Source organism: Vigna unguiculata, chromosome 9 (assembly GCF_004118075.2).
Source record: "Vigna unguiculata cultivar IT97K-499-35 chromosome 9, ASM411807v1, whole genome shotgun sequence".
NCBI classification, from domain to species: domain Eukaryota; kingdom Viridiplantae; phylum Streptophyta; class Magnoliopsida; order Fabales; family Fabaceae; genus Vigna; species Vigna unguiculata.
In genome coordinates this window covers 9,689,121-9,708,257 of record NC_040287.1, presented here as the reverse complement: position 1 = coordinate 9,708,257, position 19,137 = coordinate 9,689,121, and the positions used below count along the sequence as shown (strand labels likewise).

General features: G+C 30.5%; 2 protein-coding genes across 4 annotated transcripts; one reads left to right on the top strand and one right to left on the bottom strand.

The window, feature by feature from the left end:
* The first annotated feature begins 2,100 nt into the window (after positions 1-2,100).
* LOC114162225 (mannose-1-phosphate guanyltransferase alpha-like) lies at positions 2,101-6,466 on the top strand. Of its 2 annotated transcripts, XM_028046044.1 has the most exons (16): positions 2,101-2,179; positions 2,265-2,368; positions 2,776-2,873; positions 2,986-3,086; positions 3,184-3,262; positions 3,413-3,473; positions 3,635-3,681; positions 3,776-3,868; positions 3,979-4,069; positions 4,244-4,292; positions 4,799-4,915; positions 4,995-5,142; positions 5,618-5,710; positions 5,785-5,853; positions 5,995-6,037; positions 6,165-6,466. In XM_028046044.1, the coding sequence occupies exons 2-16, from the start codon at positions 2,311-2,313 to the stop codon at positions 6,263-6,265; spliced, it is 1,248 nt and encodes a 415-aa protein (XP_027901845.1). In that variant the 5' UTR covers positions 2,101-2,179; positions 2,265-2,310; the 3' UTR covers positions 6,266-6,466. The 2 variants fall into 2 exon arrangements, with proteins under 2 accessions (XP_027901845.1, XP_027901844.1); XM_028046043.1 differs by having other exon boundaries at positions 2,103-2,368.
* Positions 6,467-10,550: 4,084 nt separating this feature from the next.
* On the bottom strand, positions 10,551-17,284 carry LOC114164093 (E2F transcription factor-like E2FE). Of its 2 annotated transcripts, none has more exons than XM_028048607.1 (10): positions 17,081-17,284; positions 16,881-17,001; positions 16,714-16,791; positions 16,578-16,634; positions 16,367-16,475; positions 15,220-15,287; positions 15,058-15,127; positions 13,629-13,690; positions 13,065-13,481; positions 10,551-10,827 (listed from the first exon to the last, which is right to left on the bottom strand). In XM_028048607.1, the coding sequence occupies exons 1-9, from the start codon at positions 17,146-17,148 to the stop codon at positions 13,065-13,067; spliced, it is 1,050 nt and encodes a 349-aa protein (XP_027904408.1). In that variant the 5' UTR covers positions 17,149-17,284; the 3' UTR covers positions 10,551-10,827. The 2 variants fall into 2 exon arrangements, with proteins under 2 accessions (XP_027904408.1, XP_027904407.1); XM_028048606.1 differs by having other exon boundaries at positions 13,073-13,481.
* Between the last annotated feature and the right edge of the window lie 1,853 nt (positions 17,285-19,137).

Sequence of the window (19,137 nt, the reverse complement as noted above, 5' to 3'; positions counted from 1 at the left end):
TAAAAGTAGATTAAATTTTTCTTGAGTTTGTAGATATTTGGTGGAAGTGGTGAACTTACATCCAGCAGTCTTATAAGTCAATGGTTAATTAATTTATGAGACACACAATTTTGTGTAGCTTCTAGAATAATAAAATCGTTCCTTAAAGTAGTTTAGAATATAATGTCGTTCCTTTTGAGGGTGCATCTATAAGTGAAGATGCAATTTGCACTTTATTTATTGCTTAATTAATTACTACAATGTTAGAGTCTTTGGACCCACAAAAATGAATGCTACGTTGTTTGATGCAGAGAATGGAATCCATAGCATTTTGGTTGCTTGATGAAGAAGAGAAAAATATTTGGAAGTTTTTTTAATCTCTACTTTTCCACTATCTTGATGTAAAAGTAATTGATTGTGTGGTTGGGTATTAATGTCACATGATTGGTGTACCAATTTGTCTTTCTCAGGATTTAGAATCCACACTTCCCTTTTTCCGATCTCATGAAAGCAACTTCATTAACAATCTGGTTTTCTTATAACCTTTCTTTCTCACTACTTTTTTCACTTCAACAGACACATATATAACGTTGTCTTTCATTTGTTTGTTTTGTTTTCTGTGTCTGAAATTATGATAGATGAATGCATGAACATGTTATTAGGGTTACTAGCAGGTAAGGAGTTAATTATTTATTCATTTTCCACTTTGTACATTGCTTTTGTTGTCCTCGTCATTTGTGTCATTTCATAGCAAAATTTCAGCCAATGCAATTATGCTTTTGTTAGGTTAAACTAAACTTCTATCGGCTTATACTTTAATTAATTTAATCAAAATGAGATAAATCGATTAATATATCAAGAAAATTATTAAATAGCAATTAATTTTAAAAGTTTATATCAATTAAGTTATATACCTTTTATAAACTAAAAATTATACTTAAAATAGTTTTATTGTAAATAAAAAATTATAATTAATTTATAAATTAGATTTTAAATTGGTTTCTAAAATTATCAAAGTTTTAATTATTTATTATTATTAATTTTTAATTTTTTTTTTTAATTTTAAATTAGAGGCTAATTTAAATATTAATTTCTTGATAACTTAAATTTCTTTTACGAACATTTGATACTATCGGGAGACATTGGTAAAAAGAATTCTAAAGCCACATAATATTGACGAGAAGTGGATTTCTATTTTTCAAATTCATCAAAAAAATTCACTAATCATCACATTATACTTAAAATAATTAATTCTATGAGTCGAGATCAAAAGCTTACTTGATAATTAAGCACAGAAAGATTTTGAAGATGAACATCCATATTTTAATATATAAATGTTAATATAATCCATATTAATATGATACATATTTTTATTTATTAAAAGGTTAGTTGATAATTGTTAAGATGAAAATATTAATATAATACATACTTTTATTTATTATTTTCTTAATTTAACATTTTCCAACAAATTATTTGTATTTTATCATTTAATTATTGTGATTTATAAATTACTATCTTACATTTTGTTATAATATTTTATTATATTTTAACCGATTTATTAAATATCTAACAAAGTGATCACCATGAAAAAATACGTTTAAAAAATAAAATAATATCACTTAAAAATTGTAATAAACTATATTTTTTATTTTATTTTCGTGACATCAGTTGTTTCATATTTAGTATATCAGTAAAACATGAAAATTTAGAAATATCACAGTAAAGTGAAAAACAAAAACAGTTTAAAATAAAATTTATAAAATGATAATATATGTCATTAAATGATCCTCATTGGTTTGCGAAGTTTTGTACTAATATTTCACAAAGTTTTGTTTTGTACTAATATTTCACAGAGTTTTCATCATTATTAGTTAATCAGTATTTAATATATTAATTAAATAATACATAAATGCTTTTAATTATTAGCTTCTCAATCAGTGTCATGATTAACATTTTCCAATAACCTATTAAATATAAACGGATTGTTTCTTTCTAAACTAATATTGTCCTAACTGTAACATAGTCAAAATAAATAAACTCACAGAAAATAAAAACAATGCACGAAATAATCGAACAAAGTAAAATTTACCAAGTTGTGTGTTTATATGTACCGACAACGAAACTTGTGATCTGATAAACAAATCCAAGACAACCTCATCTAATCTAAGCCCCGAAACTACATTGCAATTTCACATTTTTTGTTGGTTACTTTCTCTCTCTCTCTCTCTCTCCCTCTCTTTCTTCTGTCTGAACTCTGAAACTAGACCTTATTGTTTCTTCTCTAGCGTCTTAACTGTTTCTGGGCATCAAAGTTTCTCTCTTTTTGCCAATATGGTAACTGCAAATGAGAGGGTCGTCGCTGTGATCATGGTTGGAGGACCCACTAAAGGTATTCCCTTCCATTCCATTTCATTCATTCACACCACAATTTTTATTCACTCAATGCCACTTCACCATTTCACTATTCCCTGATTTCAATTTCTCTTGTTAGTTTCTTAAGTTGAGACCACGCACATTGGTTTTTCAAGTTGTATTAAATGTTTGCTTGCCCAAGCTATCACAAATTAATTTTGAAGTTGAGTGATTTGTTTTTGCTGTTTTCGCCATAAAAGCAAGTTAGTAATTCAGTTAAAAGTTTTGATCCAACCCAGAAAGCTGCGGGAAATTGTTTCAACTTTCTGGACCTTGAATCAATTCCTTGATGTGGAACTGAACTTGTGAAGATTTACTTAAAATCATGGTATAATGTGGTATTGGAGAATGATTCCATAGTTTTTGTTATGTTTGCATGTACAGGTACTAGATTTCGGCCATTGTCATTCAACGTGCCCAAGCCACTGTTTCCATTAGCAGGACAACCAATGGTTCATCATCCAATTTCTGCTTGTAAAAGGGTACATACCATAGACAATTGTGAAAATTTTAAACTAATAATAATCATAAATGATGTCTTATCTTGTATTTATGTATAATCTGCCAAGTACCTAACTGTTATTTTTGTCCCAGATTCCTAATTTGGCTCAGATTTATCTGATTGGTTTCTATGAAGAACGTGAATTTGCCTTATATGTATCTTCTATCTCAAATGAGCTTAAAGTCCCTGTTAGGTTTGTTGTCTTTTCTTTCTATTCATCTCTGGTAACCTTTAATTTTTTTCTTTTAAGACAAGATTGGTCTATTGTGTAATTTTTGCTGTAATATTAGATACTTGAAGGAAGACAGACCACATGGTTCGGCTGGTGGCCTTTACCACTTTAGAGATCTGATCATGGAAGATGATCCGGTTTTTATCTTTATCTATGACTTTGTCCATTCTTGATTTTATCTACTTGTTTTTGTGTTCAGAAAGTTTGCCTATTTCACTTATTTTAATGTTTAATACACTAGTGCTTGTGTTACACGTTTTAATAGTCTTGACCATGTTTTATGGCAGTCACATATCTTCTTGCTGAACTGTGATGTATGCTGCAGTTTTCCACTGCCACAAATGCTAGGTAATTTCTGTTCTGAAATACACTATTTTCTTCTACTTGCAACTGTTTGATGCTTTAGTTTCATTGCAGAATAGTAAATTTTAGCATCCTTGGTATATTTTAACTGTTATGTGGCTGTGACAACAATTAATTGTTGCTTTTTGGTTCACCTATGCCTACAGATGCTCACAAAAGATATGGTGGGATGGGAACAATACTAGTTGTAAAGGTTGGAGAATTCACACACACGCATACACTGTATTTTTATCATTATTTTTTGTTGATTAACATCTGATATTTTTCATTTCTTCCTCCTTTTGAAGGTTTCTGCAGAGTCAGCGAGCGAGTTTGGAGAACTAGTTGCTGATCCAACAACTAATGAACTTTTGCATTATACAGAGAAACCTGAAACTTTTGTATGTTCATCATGTGCTTATGCCTTGAACTGCTGAAATAAAATTTGAAAATTTTCCTCTCCTCCACACTTTTGTTTACTTTCTTACATTACCACCTTACTTGAATGCAGGTAAGTGATCGTATAAACTGTGGTGTGTACATATTTACACCAGATATCTTTACAGCCATAGAGGGTGTTTCTACTCAGCGCAAAGACAGAGGTCAGTGAAATATTTTAGGCTGAACCATATGGATTATTTTAGATAAAAAAGAAAAACTTCACCTTTAATATCAAAATGTAAAATTCTTCATTTTATTTTATTGTTCTGGCCATACAGAATTGGAGATACTGTAGTTTGTCCTCGTGTGTATTAACTAACTCATTTTACTTGCAGCTAACCTAAGACGCGTTTCCAGCTTTGAAGCAATGCAGCCAGACCCAAGGTTTGTACTTATGAAAGTTAAAAGATTTAACATCAGCTACAAAAATTCATGCAATGAGCTAAAACTTATATTGTGGTCAAGGATCCATGCAGTTTGCTTATTTAAGTATTTACTTTAGCAATCAGATATCATTCTTTTACTATTTTCTTGTTTTATACAATGTATGATACTCTTAACTTTTACATAAAATGAAGTTGTAACATTTACTGAAACTGACAAATAGTTGATGAATCGCTGATTAATAGTAATCAGTTTATTTGGTTATGCTCATCAGTTGTCACAGAACAAGGTATTTAACGCCCTAGTGAGGATTAGTCCCATAACTTGTGCTCTTACCAAAGAATGTTGTAAAAAAGTTATTAAAATGAGGCTTTTATAATTCTTGTTTGCATACCTGGGATACATGCTGCTTTTCCTGCATCTGAAGTTCTTATTTCAAAGCCAAAGTTACATTATGCAGAGTTTACAATTACTGTAACATCTGATTCTGAATAGTTCTTCTGCAGGACTCTTCCAGCGAATTATGTCAGATTGGATCAAGATATCCTCTCACCTCTTGCAGGGAAGAAGCAGTTATATATTTATGAAACCAATGACTTTTGGGAACAAATCAAAACTCCAGGGTAAGCCTGCATATTATGTTACACATTCTCGTCATTTCTTCCATGGCGATTACCATAAATGTTGACTTAATTCTTGCAGAATGTCCATAAAATGTTCTAGCTTGTATCTTGCACAATTTCGTCACACCTCTCCACATCTATTAGCAAATGGTAATGGTATTAAGAAAGCCAGCATCACTGGTGATGTTTATATTCACCCGTCAGCAAAAGTGCATCCATCTGCTAAGGTGAATATTCACCTGTTTTCCCTTGATACTTGATCAAAGGCTTTCAAAATCTTCTCAGTTTCTCTGTTTCAGCCTGATAGACATGATGGTTTTTAAATTTTCAACAGTTTAAGGATATTATGTTTCCTTCTGATGCATGATAGATGTAATTTGCCTATCAATATGTATTCATATTTCACTTTGTTGTTGGAAATTCCACATTGACTAGAGATAAGACAAGTTATAATATATAAGTAGGTGCAAACCTCACCTTACAAGTCAGTTTTGTAGGGTTGAATTAGACTTCAAATTCACTTAACATTTATTTACAAATTGTATAACTTTGCCCCTTTGGATTGGAGTCATGAACATAGACTTTTTATTCAATTCACATCATGTAGCGCTCACCCAAATGAAAAAAGAACAAGAGAAGATCTAGATGACATGAAGAAACAAACTGATATGGAAAATAACTTGTGTGAATTTTATTGAACAGATTGGTCCAAGTGTATCAATATCTGCAAATGCTCGTATTGGAGCTGGTGCAAGGTTAAAACATTGTATAATCCTTGATGATGTAGAGATCAAGGTAGGTGTACAGTTAATTGGTTTGAATTGCATAAGTGTTTTTGGAACTCAATGTTTTCATATTTCATCTTACAGGAAAATGCTGTTGTTAGTCATGCAATTGTTGGATGGAAATCCTCTATTGGACTATGGGCACGTGTCCAGGCAAGTTAAAAATTTCTTGCAACATATCTAAAAATCTCAAAATAATTGCTCAGAAACACTTATAATGATGCATTCACAATTTTTGAGTAAACATGTGATTTCATTCACAATTTGTTTGCTAAATTGAATACACTGAATCAGGCTAGTGGAGATTACAATGCAAAGCTTGGAGTAACTATACTTGGTACCTCTCTTAACTTTGTCTACATTTTGTCTCTTATTTTTCTACCCTATCTTTTGTTTATTTATTGCTATGTGAAGGTAAAGTTAAATTACGAACTGTGGAATTCTTGTTCCCTTGCTTTGACCAGGTGAATCTGTAACAGTTGAGGATGAGGTGGTGGTTTTCAATAGCATTGTTCTGCCACATAAGACCCTAAATGTGGGTGTTCAAGATGAGATTCTTTTATAGAACTTCTATGGCTCCCATTGCTCCCTTCTTTTTTCCCTTGTGGTTGTATTTGCAGTAACTTGTGCTTAATTTAATATCTATTTTGGAAACTGATCAGAACAGTGGATATACTCCATTTTGTCACAAAATTGCAATATATTCATTGTTGTATTCGCACACTTTAATGTTTGGTATTTTAATAAGAAGAATGATATTTTGACATGTAAAAGTTTTTTATACTCATTTGACACTACCATTGATTCATTTTCTCTTTTCTCTTTTCTATTTTTAACTCTGATATAATGTTAAAGGGCTTTAATCGTAATTCAATTTACAGAAATACTAATGTTTTGTCTTAGAGAATTGTATGAAAAGTGAGACCACCAATAGTAGTAAGAGTTATAGAGTATTCCGTTCTTTAAAAAGAAAAAAGAAAGAAAAGAAGAAGCTTCCATTTCAATAATATGATTAATATAAGTAGGTATACAATGGAAATAATTACTGGTAAAAAAATTTATGGTTAGGAACGGGATGTGTTGCTTCATTAGGTTTTGTACCTATAAAATGGATATAAAACCCCAGATAAGAATAAAACTTATTTGTTGTGATGAGTATTTTCTTATTTCTTGTGCTTCTTTTGGATTGTTTCGTTACAATGTGTCATTGTTGTGTTTTAACTAGAGATTTTAAAATAGGTTGGTGTGTTTAATTAGACTTGTCAAAAACAAATTAGGTTTATTTGTTGGGTTTATTCACTTAATAATTGCGTTAATATAATTTGGTTAATCTTGAGAACTAAAAAAATGTTGGTTTGGATGGATCACCTAAGATTGATGAATTAAATGGATTGACCTCCATAATTTAAAAATAAACTATTTTTTTAGAAATAATTTTTAAAAAATAATATTTTTTTAACTAATTATGATACTTTTAAATGATTATAAAATAAAATTCTTAAACAAAATATAAGGTTTAATTAATTGTTTATCAACATTATATATACTAAAAAATAGCAACAAGAAAAAACAACCGTATTATGTTAGATTCTTTTATCCATCAATATAAAACATTACAATATTGATCGGATAAATATCTAACAATTTTATCACTTTTATTATCTACTTTATCTTGTAATAAAAAATTTAAAAATATTTTTAGTTAATAAAAAATTATTAACACTAATTGTTTAGGGTGAGAATTAATTATTCTCTTGCATTGTGACCACCGCAATATTTGAAGAAAGAGAAGATATGTAAAAAAGATGAAGATTCGAAAAAGAAGAAAAATGCTAGGATTTAGTGTTCTTTCATAAACAAGGCAATCTTGTGATACATTCCATGTTTATTTTTGGATAACATTTTATTGAATTTACTGAGTTATACAGGTCAATCTTTACCTCCAAACTAATATTGTCCCATAATGAACTTCAGTTTAGGTCAGTCTATCTTGACCCTCATTCAAAGTCAATCTTTTTCAACCTTTTGTATGTCTAACTCATTTCGACCTTCAACTTAGACCGATATATATTGACCTTCTGTTTGGATTGGCTCGTCTTGAGTTTCAGTCTGGGACAACTTGTCTCAACATTCGATCTGAACTGGTCCATCTTGACCTTCGAAACCATGACAACATGTATTAACCTTCAATTTGGGTTGGTCTCTCATGACTTTCAGCCTGGATCGGCTCATCTCGACCTTTGGTTAGAGCCAGCTTGTTTCTCTTATTCCTAAGTCGATATGTCTCAAACTTTGGTCACAAACGGTTTGTCACGACCTTCAGCCCGAGCCAACCCGTCTTGACATTTTGTCCAGGTTGAGTAGTCTCGACCTTTGATTTAGGCCAGTCTGTCTCGACCTTCGAATTGGAATGACTTATCTCAACCTTCAGCCTAGATTGACCTATCTTAACCTTCAATTAAGGTTAGTTTTTTTCAATCTTTGACTTGGGTCGAGCTGACTCAACTCTTGGCCTAGGTCGACATATCTCAACCTTTCACCATTTGCATGAGTTGGCCTATCTCGACTTTAGACCTGACATTCTTATCTCGGCCTTTAACCTAGCCAACTTTACACAACCTTCGTTTGTTCGGCTCGACTCGAACTTTAACTCAGACTGACTCAACTCTAACTTCAATTTGAGTCTACTCAAGTCGACCTTAAAACCAAGACAACTCAACTCGATTATTAACTCAGACCAAAGGTGGTACTTAGAAGTTAATCAAAGTATTATAGTGGGGTTAAACCCATTTTGGCTTTGATCATAACCTCATTTACACCGGGGAACTTTAGGGCTAGGGCTTTCTTTTTCCTACTCATTTGATGGTTGTATAAAAAGGGGCTTATTTAAGAATGAATTATCACTGGACATGAACTATGCCTCAATTGACACCTCTACCTCTAGGTATGGTTCAAGTACATTTCTTCGTACACCCCTTGTTTTCTTTCTTCACTCCCATAAAATGCAATATCCCCTTTTACCCTTGATTAAAAATATATTAAAAATCCTAAATCTAGGTATAATTCATATTTTCCCCCTTCTTTTTTCCCTCTCTACGTCTCCCTCCATTTATGTTAGCCATTGTGATCTCATGAGCGGAATGAGAGGAGAATCTCTCTCTAAAAGCCGCCAACCTCCTTTAGCCTATGCAGGCACTTGTTGACTCATCTTTGGCTACTTCCTCACCTCTTTCATCTTCTTCTTCTTCATCATCATCAACACCCATCACTAGTTTCTTCCATCTTCACAACGTTCGAGAATCTTCCATTTCTTCTACTCCTTGAATCCTCTTCTTCACTCCAACCAGCTTCGTCTTCCCCCACGTACCTTCAAGACTGGTAGTGACTCGTCTTCTGCAACCACTATGTTGTCTTACTTTTGAATCCAAAAATATCTTTTGGAATACTCAGTATAAAATAATATGCTTTCAATTTGGTGTTATAGAAAGTATTTTTTAGATCAAGAAGTAACTTCCGAAAGGAATTAAAAATTATTGATTTAATTAGTGATTTAATCATCTAATTTGTAATTTGTTAGGTTGGTTCATTTTTGTCCTCTTCTTAATTTTTGATTCAATTTGGTTCTCTAATTTCTTAAAAAAGTTCAATTTAATCTTTTTCATTAAGTTTATGTTAACGTTGATCGTTGACGTGTCAATTCGTGAAAATTTTAATTATTTAAATTTTTTTAATTTAAAAAAAATGTCATGTGTCAAATCATGGTCATGTCATGTTTCAATATATCATTGGTTGTTTTCAATTTAGTTCCATTATTTAAAATTTTTATTCAATTTAGTCTCTTTTCTTTATTTTTTAAAATGATTTAATTTTGTCCTTTTCAATTTGAGATCAAATTAGTAATTAAGCTTAATTACAATTTATATATTCATGTTAAAATATTTTTTTATTATTTACACATCAAATTATCCCCTAAATATTCATATTATCTTTTTCTTTTCTATTGTAATTTTTTACACTTGAAATTAGGTGGAATAATTTGATGTATAAATTTTAAAAAAATTATTTTAACATGTATAGATAAGTTGTAATTAAACTTAATAACTAATTTGCTCTGAAGTTAAAGATGACAAAATTTGATCATTTTAATAGACAAAGGACTAAATTGAACTTTTTAAAATAATGAAGATTAAATTGAATCCAAAAATAATAAAATGACCAAAATAAATTAAAATAACAAATTAAAAGACTAAATAATTAATTAAGCCAAAAATATATTCTGAGTTAAGTGTTTCTAAAGATATATTACGAATTTAGAAATACTTTTTGAAACTTTAAATTCAAAAGAAAATGAGGTACAGGGTTTAGGTTTCTACTATATTTCTAATGACATAGTTTGAGAATTACAGGTTTATGGGGTAGAAGAAAAAATAAGATGGTGCAGGAAGAAACCCCACTGATTCAATGTATTCAATTTATGTTGATGCATATCGTTCGGCTTGAGCTGCTACATCTATTTTGAATTTCAGCATGGATATTTTAATTTAAGTAAATAAGTGAAATACTAAAAAGAAAAGAGACTGGTAATTTACGTAGGTATATTTTAGTTTAAGTAAATGTGTAACAAAAGTGCAATTATTAAATTTAATAATTGAAAATATAAATTGATAGTTTATGTAAGCATATTCACTTATATATTATAGTTGATTAATAAACAACAAATGAAATAAAAGTTACAGACAATCTACAAGAATGGTTAATTGATCTTAAACAACATAACAGGCAACTGGGAAATCAACACGCAAACCTACATGCTAACAGATGAAAAACATGAATTCTTTAAAGGACATTTCTTTTTGAGAAAGCTGCAAAAAATTTAATAACTTTAAAAATTATTTAATACACGGGAATCATGGATTCCATTTTGAGAAAACTACAATAATTTGACTAACTTCAGTCATTTAATACATGGAGAACATGGATTCTTTAAATGATCATTCCAACTTGAGAAAGCTACACAATCTTTTACTACCTTCGGACATGTCAATTATAAAGTTGGCTTTTTCTCAGCGACTTCAGAGTACCATGATTTCCATGCATCCATGTAGTGAGAGAATAGGTCTCTCAAAGCTGCATCACAAGAAACACAAACATCAAATAAATTTAATTTTCAAAAATAAAATTGCTATTACGGTACATTGAAATGGAAAGCAGAAATCTGCCAATTGTTGTAACCCAATTCGATAATACTATAAAAATAAAAAATCAAAGACATTTATACTTTTACATCAAAACTTTAACTTATTTAATTGAATGGTCTCCTGGAACATCTTATGACTAGCTTCAATCACAACATAATGTAAAATTCTCAACCGGGCCATATTTCAACTCAACCTGAACATATTCAAATTTGATGATAGCTTGATGAGTATGTTAAACTTCACCTCGAACAAAGCATCTCAATATTTAGACTTGGTCAAGTCATATTCAATAAGAACTCAAGCATCACATTTTCAACTCAGTCTACACCAAGACATATGGTTCAATCTCAAGTCAAGATATTTTTAACTTGATCAAAGTTAAAATATCTTTAACGCGGTCTCTGCTAATGTATATTTCGGTTTTCTCATTTATGACATCTTCGACTCATTCCCTAAAAACAAGTTCATGGTTTGATACCAATTTAAAAATTAGTTTATAAGTTAAAATCAAACCGATTAAAAGAAATAATCATATTTGATCTTAAATTCAATCATTAATTGAATTGCATGAGATAGGGATAGGGATATGGATTAAATTTTTTATCCATGTACACATATTTAATGCGTACGACACATCTCCAAACTAAACAATAATGTTGTATTAGTTTGACAACTATGCAATCAATGGACTTTCCGTATAACATTAAAAAATGTAAATCATTTGGAATCTTATTGATAGTGTTAGTGGTAGGATATTAGAATCTTATTACAAGTTATAGGACTTCCTAAATTAAGCTTACGAGATTTTAATGTAGAGTTTACAAGGTCTCAGACTCTTCAACTACAAACCACCTCTGTAGTGTAATTTGTAGGCTTTGTCAATTTAATTGTTAGAAAGAAATGAACTAGACCAAATCAGTTGCATGCTAATTTTTCTTCCCTATAAAATACTAATTAGTAGGTATCTATCATACAAGGCGATAACATGGAATACAGGGTGAATCCTTGTGGAATTATGCTGTTCCTAATAATCAACCATCAAAACTATGAAGAAAACTAAAGAGATAATAAAAAGAACAGGAATGGCAATTCTTTATTGACAATACCTCAATACAATGCAAACCTTGCATAACAAACCTAATAATGTAAAAGTTAGGAAATAAAATAAACTATTTAAAATATAATATTTTAGTTCTATCCTACATAAATCTGATTTAATCATTGGGCACCCGACTTAATTATCCACACCCTTCCAAAAATGATACTTACTGCAACAAACTCATCCTACCCAATCTATCAATGCCCCTCTAAAATGATGTTCACGTCACTAACTGTGCCAAAAATCTCTCCTACCATCTCATCATTCTTCGCAGTCTGTAAATTTGCACTGGCTTTGGACCTACTATTCTAAACTTTCCATACTTTGGGTTCACAAAACAATTGGTTGATGAGAGCAGTATTCAGGTCCCTATCAGGATCTCAATGGTGGACCATCGAACAACCATAGTAATCGAACTCCTATCATTGCAGAACACCTGCCCTGCTCTTCCCTTTAAGTCTATTGGAACTGAGGCACCTACCTACTGGCAAGTTGCAAACATCTACCCACTGCATACCACACATGTTGACCCTCTAAAAAAAATTATAAATAGGGTTGCCTATAAGGTAAACGTGCAAACTGAAACAAATATTTAATTTTTTTCTTTCTTTTCCACAAAAAGGCTTATAATTAACACAGCCAATAAATGAACTTGTTAAATACAAATCATTCTAAATTTTCACCTACTAACTTGAATTTTGAAATCAAAGGGACAGAAAATATTTTAGATTTTTTTTCTTATAAACATAGTAAATATATAAAAATCAGTTTTCATTTCAGAGGATAAGCAGGGTACGGGTGCAATTATGATTTGTAAATCTCCAATATGGAAGTAGATTTACTTAACATTATGAGAAACTAGAGAACATGATTTCAGAAGAAACTAAATACTGTAGTCCAGGTGCAGTCTTTGTTTCGCATTAGCTAATAAAATTGCAACTTTACACTTAGAGTCCACTAATTTTTTTCCGTAACAAATGAAGGATAAATTAACATCTAATACAACTGTTCTCATGCAAACTATATACCAAACAAAATTCCATATCTATTAAGCAGGGGAGGATTACCTAGATACCTTGGTTTTGATACTGAGGACGATGAACCTGGGCGAGGCTGTCCCAGTCATGCACCTGATTCCCGCTATTATCTTCAGAGGTTCCGACTTTTGGCACATAAGCTGGAGCGAAAGGACCAAACTGATAGCCCTTTGAAGTCTGTTTTGCATCTTTTTCAAAGTTGCTTCTCTCCGGCTGTACTCTGTAACTCATATTTTCTTGTTGATTTTGCATTTTACAGGTGTGGCCATCCAAGAGAAAATCAGTTTTGCTCCTTTTAAAACTTGTGTTTGTGATGTCAGTTCCAAACTTTCTTTTCCCTGGCTCGTTGAAATTTGAATTGTGACCTAAGTCAACTGATTCACTCCATGCTTTCCCTCTCCAACCCAGCCATCTAAATGCTGGTTTTCTTGTATTTGTTGTATGGGTCTGCATCCATAGCAAACTCATCTTAAGATTACTGTAATTCATTGGAATACAGAAAGCTGCAGAGCCAATTTTAAATGGTGAAAAAGTAAAACACTCCTTCTCTAAGATTCTAAGAGGAAATTTAAAGTGAACCGAGGAGAATATCACCTTCTCGATTAGGTTCATGGAGGATAACACATTTGCAATATCATATAGGCGTCTGACTTTAGCTGAAAGGCCAGTATCATACAAGCAAAAACTGAGAAAGTTAAACTCTTCCTTTGTGAATTCATGATGAACAAGTATAAGGGTGCAAATGGAAGAGTTTACATCTTATGGCAAACAATTATGTAAGTGTTTGAGAAATAGTAATCAAATCGAGATTCAAATAACGAGTCGTCAAGCTATTTTTTTAAAGACTGAAATATTACTTTAATATATCATACAGATAACATATAGTTTTCAATGTAAAAATTTCAAATAAAAATAAATACAACAATTTAAGCAGAAAACTATAATTTTCATTTTTATTGTATTATATACATAATACAATATTATATACATAACCAAATAGAAACGAAAATAAATATTTATGAATAAAAATAAACAAATGAATCAAATTAGGTAAGACCCTCTAGAATCCTTTTATTTGGACTTGTTTAGTTTCAAATCTGTTTCTTCTAAAATCAAAGAAATCATACTTCTATATCTTAATTGAATTGCATGTAATGATCAATTAATTTATTTTTATCATATCCATTTATATTCATTTATAGACAATTTAGATATACATATATATGTAGATACGCATTTAAAATACTATTAACATTTTTTTCTGCAGAAATTTTTTAACTGGAAAGTCATATAAAATAACACTATTCGATATCTCTGAGTTTATGATAACCTTAGTTTAAAAGAATGGAAACAAAACGACTAAATAACTGTATGGATTACTTGCATTGAATGAATGAGTGGCAAATAAAGTAGTGAAATAACAAAATAAGATAAGTTTACAAGTGTTCTTTCAATTCCTGTTCATTTAAAAATTTAAACTGGCGTAACTTTTTAATATGTTCACGAACCTTGGAGAAAAATATAAATTGTTGAATCGTATCAACGATAATAACTTAAGAGATTCATTCATATTATGATACAATTAAATTGTATCAATTATTAATCTCAGATTCTTATAACTATAGAAAACTTATAAGATTAACTTATGATCTGTTCATGAACAGTCTTCGGCTTATTTTAATAAATTTTTCAAAACAACATATGAAAAGGACTTGCTATCCATATAAAAGAAAAATACTAGAACCATTCTCTAAGACGTGCATCTAAACCCACTCTTAACTATTAACTAAAACTTACTAAACATCACTAAATTTTATATCACTTTTTTCTAACAAGTGTCGTACATATGCTTGTAGTTCGAATAAAATTTAACCGATAATAGAATGTGTTAAGAAGTGCATTGATAGCCCTCCTACGGATAAAAATAGTTTATACATTAATACCTGTATTATAAGCACTTTGTTCTATGAGTGCTTAATTAAGATATTTTTACCTAGGCATACCAGAGTTTAGTATCACTTACTCCTCATTATTGATGTATTAGCATTTCCAAGCAACAGCTTTGCAGCTTCGTCAAGGGAGATCATTTCAATCTGAAAAGTATATTGTTAAAAATGTCAACATATATTAACACGTTATAAATTTAGAATATCCGAGAAACTTTCGATAAACTGGCGACACTGACACTAGAGCAGATAAAAAGCTTGACAAAATTCTGAGTAAGCAATGCCAGAGACTTTTCCCTTCTGTTTTCTGCAATGGCAAATACCACAACCGCCTTAAGTTTCATATTTCAAAGAAAATAAATACCAATAGCATATTATCTAAATTCACCAAACCACACCCGTTTAAAGTCCACACGATTATCATAAAGATTGAATGTATATTATAAACGGTAAAGCATCCTTGCCATCAACAAATAAAACAGCTGCCAAAATAACGTAGTCTTTTATATATGAATTACGTGTTTATTTGAAAGAATTTGATTGAAACTATCTTGGTTAAAATTAATATCAAAGTGATATGATTTATGCTTGGATTTTTTTTCATCCAAAAAACTGGTAACAAAATTCAATATAATTTTTTTTATCAAACACAAAAACTACTTAAATTTGATACAACTCAGAATTAATTTTAAACTCAATTAAATCCTTAATGTGAAACTAAACATGTAAACATGTACCTAAAATCACATTAACTGATTAACGTGATTCTGAAGAAATCAACATGAAACCAAACACGCACGATTCGACCGTGGAATCCATTTCTGTTCATAAAAATGAGGCAGCAGTACATTAAAAACTTTTGACAATTCTTTTTATGTGTAAGAGAAAAACCTTATTAATAACCAACAATAATGTTAAGAAATCTATGTCGAACGTCACAAAATAATCACCTATTTTCTCTGTTCAATACCTCTTCTGTTATTTTTCTTCAAAAAACACATTGAGCATTTCTACCCTGACAGTAAATATGATTGGTCACTTCTCAGCTTGCTGATCCACTATAGCTTTGGAAAAAGTGGATCGATCTCAGTCATTCTTCTGATTTCAATCTTTAACAGTTTTAATATATAAAGCGAGGGGAAAAGCTTGCATGAAAACCAGAAAGGTGGGATCACTAAGTGAACAGGGTACAATTCCTTATTATTATTAAACCTTGGAGCATCCACTTCCAGAGAGAACATGCCACAGACTTGTAATTTTTACACAATAAAATTCACAATCGCAAATAAATATTTATAACATTTATTGAAGTGAAATTTAAAAACCAACGCAGCCAACGATTTTTAAATCAGCGAAATATTCCGAAGCAAAAGAAAAAAAAAATACCATTCTTAGAGCATAGACCAAGAGCGGTGGAATCAGGAATTTCCTTGTCATTCTGACTTTCAGCATTGACATGGGGAGAAGTTTCCTCCTCATCCTCATCATCAGACACCTAAACCAGCAACAACAATTCAACACTAAATTAATCATTAACCGGCAAAAAACTACGAAATAAAATGGTAAAATCAAAAACCACAAAACGCAATTCTCTCACTTTCGCGCTGTCATTGGAGTCATCAAAAGACCCAGGATTCTCTTTCAAACCATCTTCCTACAAAAACCTAAAATAAACATCAAATCTAAAACGCCAATAGTCCAACACAGCGATTTAATTTCGGAAGAAAAACAACCTTAAGTTCTTGCAAAGCCTCGGGAATCGCAGAAAAGCCTTTCCAGGTATACTGATTCTTAGCTTTTCTGGTCAGCACCTGAAATATAAAAACCAAGAATTAAAAAAAATAAAAATAAAAATAAAAATAAAGCAAGAGCAAAACCCTGAAAGCGAACGAATACAAACCCCGACGCTCTCTAGGACGTTGACGATATCGTAGATCCGGCGTCTCTCAACACCTAGTCGCGATGCGGCGTCATCGAGACCAATTAAGCGAACGCCTTCTCTGTTGTACAGCCTGAGAAAACTGCAAGATGAAGAAGCGCGTGAGAAGTGAAGGATGAAAATGAATTGGATAGAAGCAATTGAGAGAGTGAGAAAAAGACTTGGTGCACAATAAGCCGAGTGATTTCTGCTTGCGGCTATAGGTGTGGTGGGTTGAGGAGGTAGACATGGAAGTGGAGGAGCATCGACCAGGGTGGATGGGTTAGGGTAGAGTGTGGAGAGAGAAGAAGAGGTGTTGGGACGGCGGGATAATAGTGTTTAAAAAGCGGGAATCAACCACAAGACCCCACATTGTTTTTTTCCTCCTTATATATGAATCCCAAGAACTAGAGGCTATTATATTTAACTATGTTTTAAATTTAAAACTTGTCTTGCTTTTTGTGTGATTAGGTTTCTGTACAACACAACCGCGTTGCGGTGTCAACAATCATGTCTAGCGGTCGAGATCTGAAATAAAATATAATTTACTTAAGATGTATTTTTATAATTTTCAAAAAGAATAACTTACAAATCAATTTTTTGAAAATTATAAATAATTTTAATGAAAAATTGCCTCTTAAACACAACGTTTCCTTTATTCTATTCATTATTTTCTATATAGAGTCAAGTAACATTTGGAGTTGATTATATTATTTTCATTATTCTATTATTACTTTTATATATTTGGCTTCTACTATTATTATCTTCTTCGTAATAATTACTACATTAATTATTAATTATATCATAGTTAATGTCATTAATTATATCATATTTATTATGTCATTAATATTTTAGTGTAGTAAAAACTGTTATAACTATTTTATTGTCATTATTTAATATTTTCATTCTTATTGTTATGGTAGAGATGGCAAATAAACTCGTCTCCGTGGATATTGTTCAAACTCGTTCCTTTCTTGACAGAAAATTCCTGCATTGACTGGGTATGGGTATAGAAAATCCCCGACTTTTTCATATGGGGGATAGGTATGGGGATGTACATATCTTTGCCATAATACTCGTCCCGGTTTAAATTATTAAAATATTTCCAATTAACTAAGTAACCATATATATATATATATATATATATATATATATATATATATATATATATATTATTTTTTATTTCTTCTAATTATTTGGTTTGTCATTAAACTCATTCACATCTTAATTATATTTTTCATCTTATTATAATCTTTATGTTCGAAGAAACAACTATCCTTCTAATATTGAATATTTGATAATATTATATTTCTTTTATTATAATTTTTTATTATTTTATAAAAATTAATTAAAATTAATATTGAAGTAGTAAGAAAATGGGTATGGGTACGAGATTATACCCCTTACCCGGTGGGGATGGGGATGGGACAAAAATTTGATACCCGTTGGGTTTGGGTATGGAGATGGGGATGAAATTTTTTTACGGGGATGGGTATGAAATAGCGAAACCCGTGTCCGCCCCGCCTCGTTGTCATCCCTGGTTATGAGTCCTATTATTATTTATTTATTGTTGGTATTACTAAAAAAATTTAATATTTATGACAATTAATATTGTAAATTTTAACGGTTACAAACTTTTTGTCAATAAAGTTTTTAATCTATCTATAACAATATATAAAGAGAATTCACTCAGAGAATTCCTTCTTTTGTGTCCACATTTCATAATATCAACTCTACCCTTTACAATATAATTATTTATTAATGTTTTTAAAATTAATGGTTATTTTTACCTATTTCCTATAAAACTGATTTTCTTTTTTCTTTTTTTCATTCATCAACAATTAATTTCTCTATTCATTTCACTTTATTTTTAATAAGTATAAATTTATTTTATATATTAATTTAAAAACATTACACTATTATCACCTATTAACATACTATTATTCATAACTAAAAAATGCATGCATACAGGCGCTATGGCACCTGTGTACGCTAGTAACAATATATGAGGATTTCCTCTTTTGTATCCACATTTCATAATATCAACTATACCCTTTACAATATAATTATTTAATAAATTTTTTAAAATTAACGGTTACTCTTGTCTATTTTCTATAAAATTGTTTATCTTTTATCCTCTTTTTTTATTCATCAAAAATTATTCTCTCTATTCATTTCATTTTGTTTTTAATAAATATAAATTTATTTTATATATTAACTTAATAACATTACTAATATA

Excerpts from the sequence above, each read along its gene's own strand:
- LOC114162225 (XM_028046044.1), top strand. The coding sequence starts at position 2,311 with ATGGTAACTGCAAATGAGAGGGTCGTCGCTGTGATCATGGTTGGAGGA. Across the intron at positions 3,474-3,634 it reads TCCACTGCCACAAATGCTAG|ATGCTCACAAAAGATATGGT; the intron begins GTAATTTCTGTT and ends CTATGCCTACAG. Across the intron at positions 4,070-4,243 it reads TACTCAGCGCAAAGACAGAG|CTAACCTAAGACGCGTTTCC; the intron begins GTCAGTGAAATA and ends TTTTACTTGCAG.
- LOC114164093 (XM_028048606.1), bottom strand. The coding sequence starts at position 17,148 with ATGTCTACCTCCTCAACCCACCACACCTATAGCCGCAAGCAGAAATCA. Across the intron at positions 13,691-15,057 it reads TAATACATCAATAATGAGGA|CTAAAGTCAGACGCCTATAT; the intron begins GTAAGTGATACT and ends CTGGCCTTTCAG. Across the intron at positions 10,828-13,072 it reads TCCTCAGTATCAAAACCAAG|CTTTGAGAGACCTATTCTCT; the intron begins GTATCTAGGTAA and ends CTTGTGATGCAG.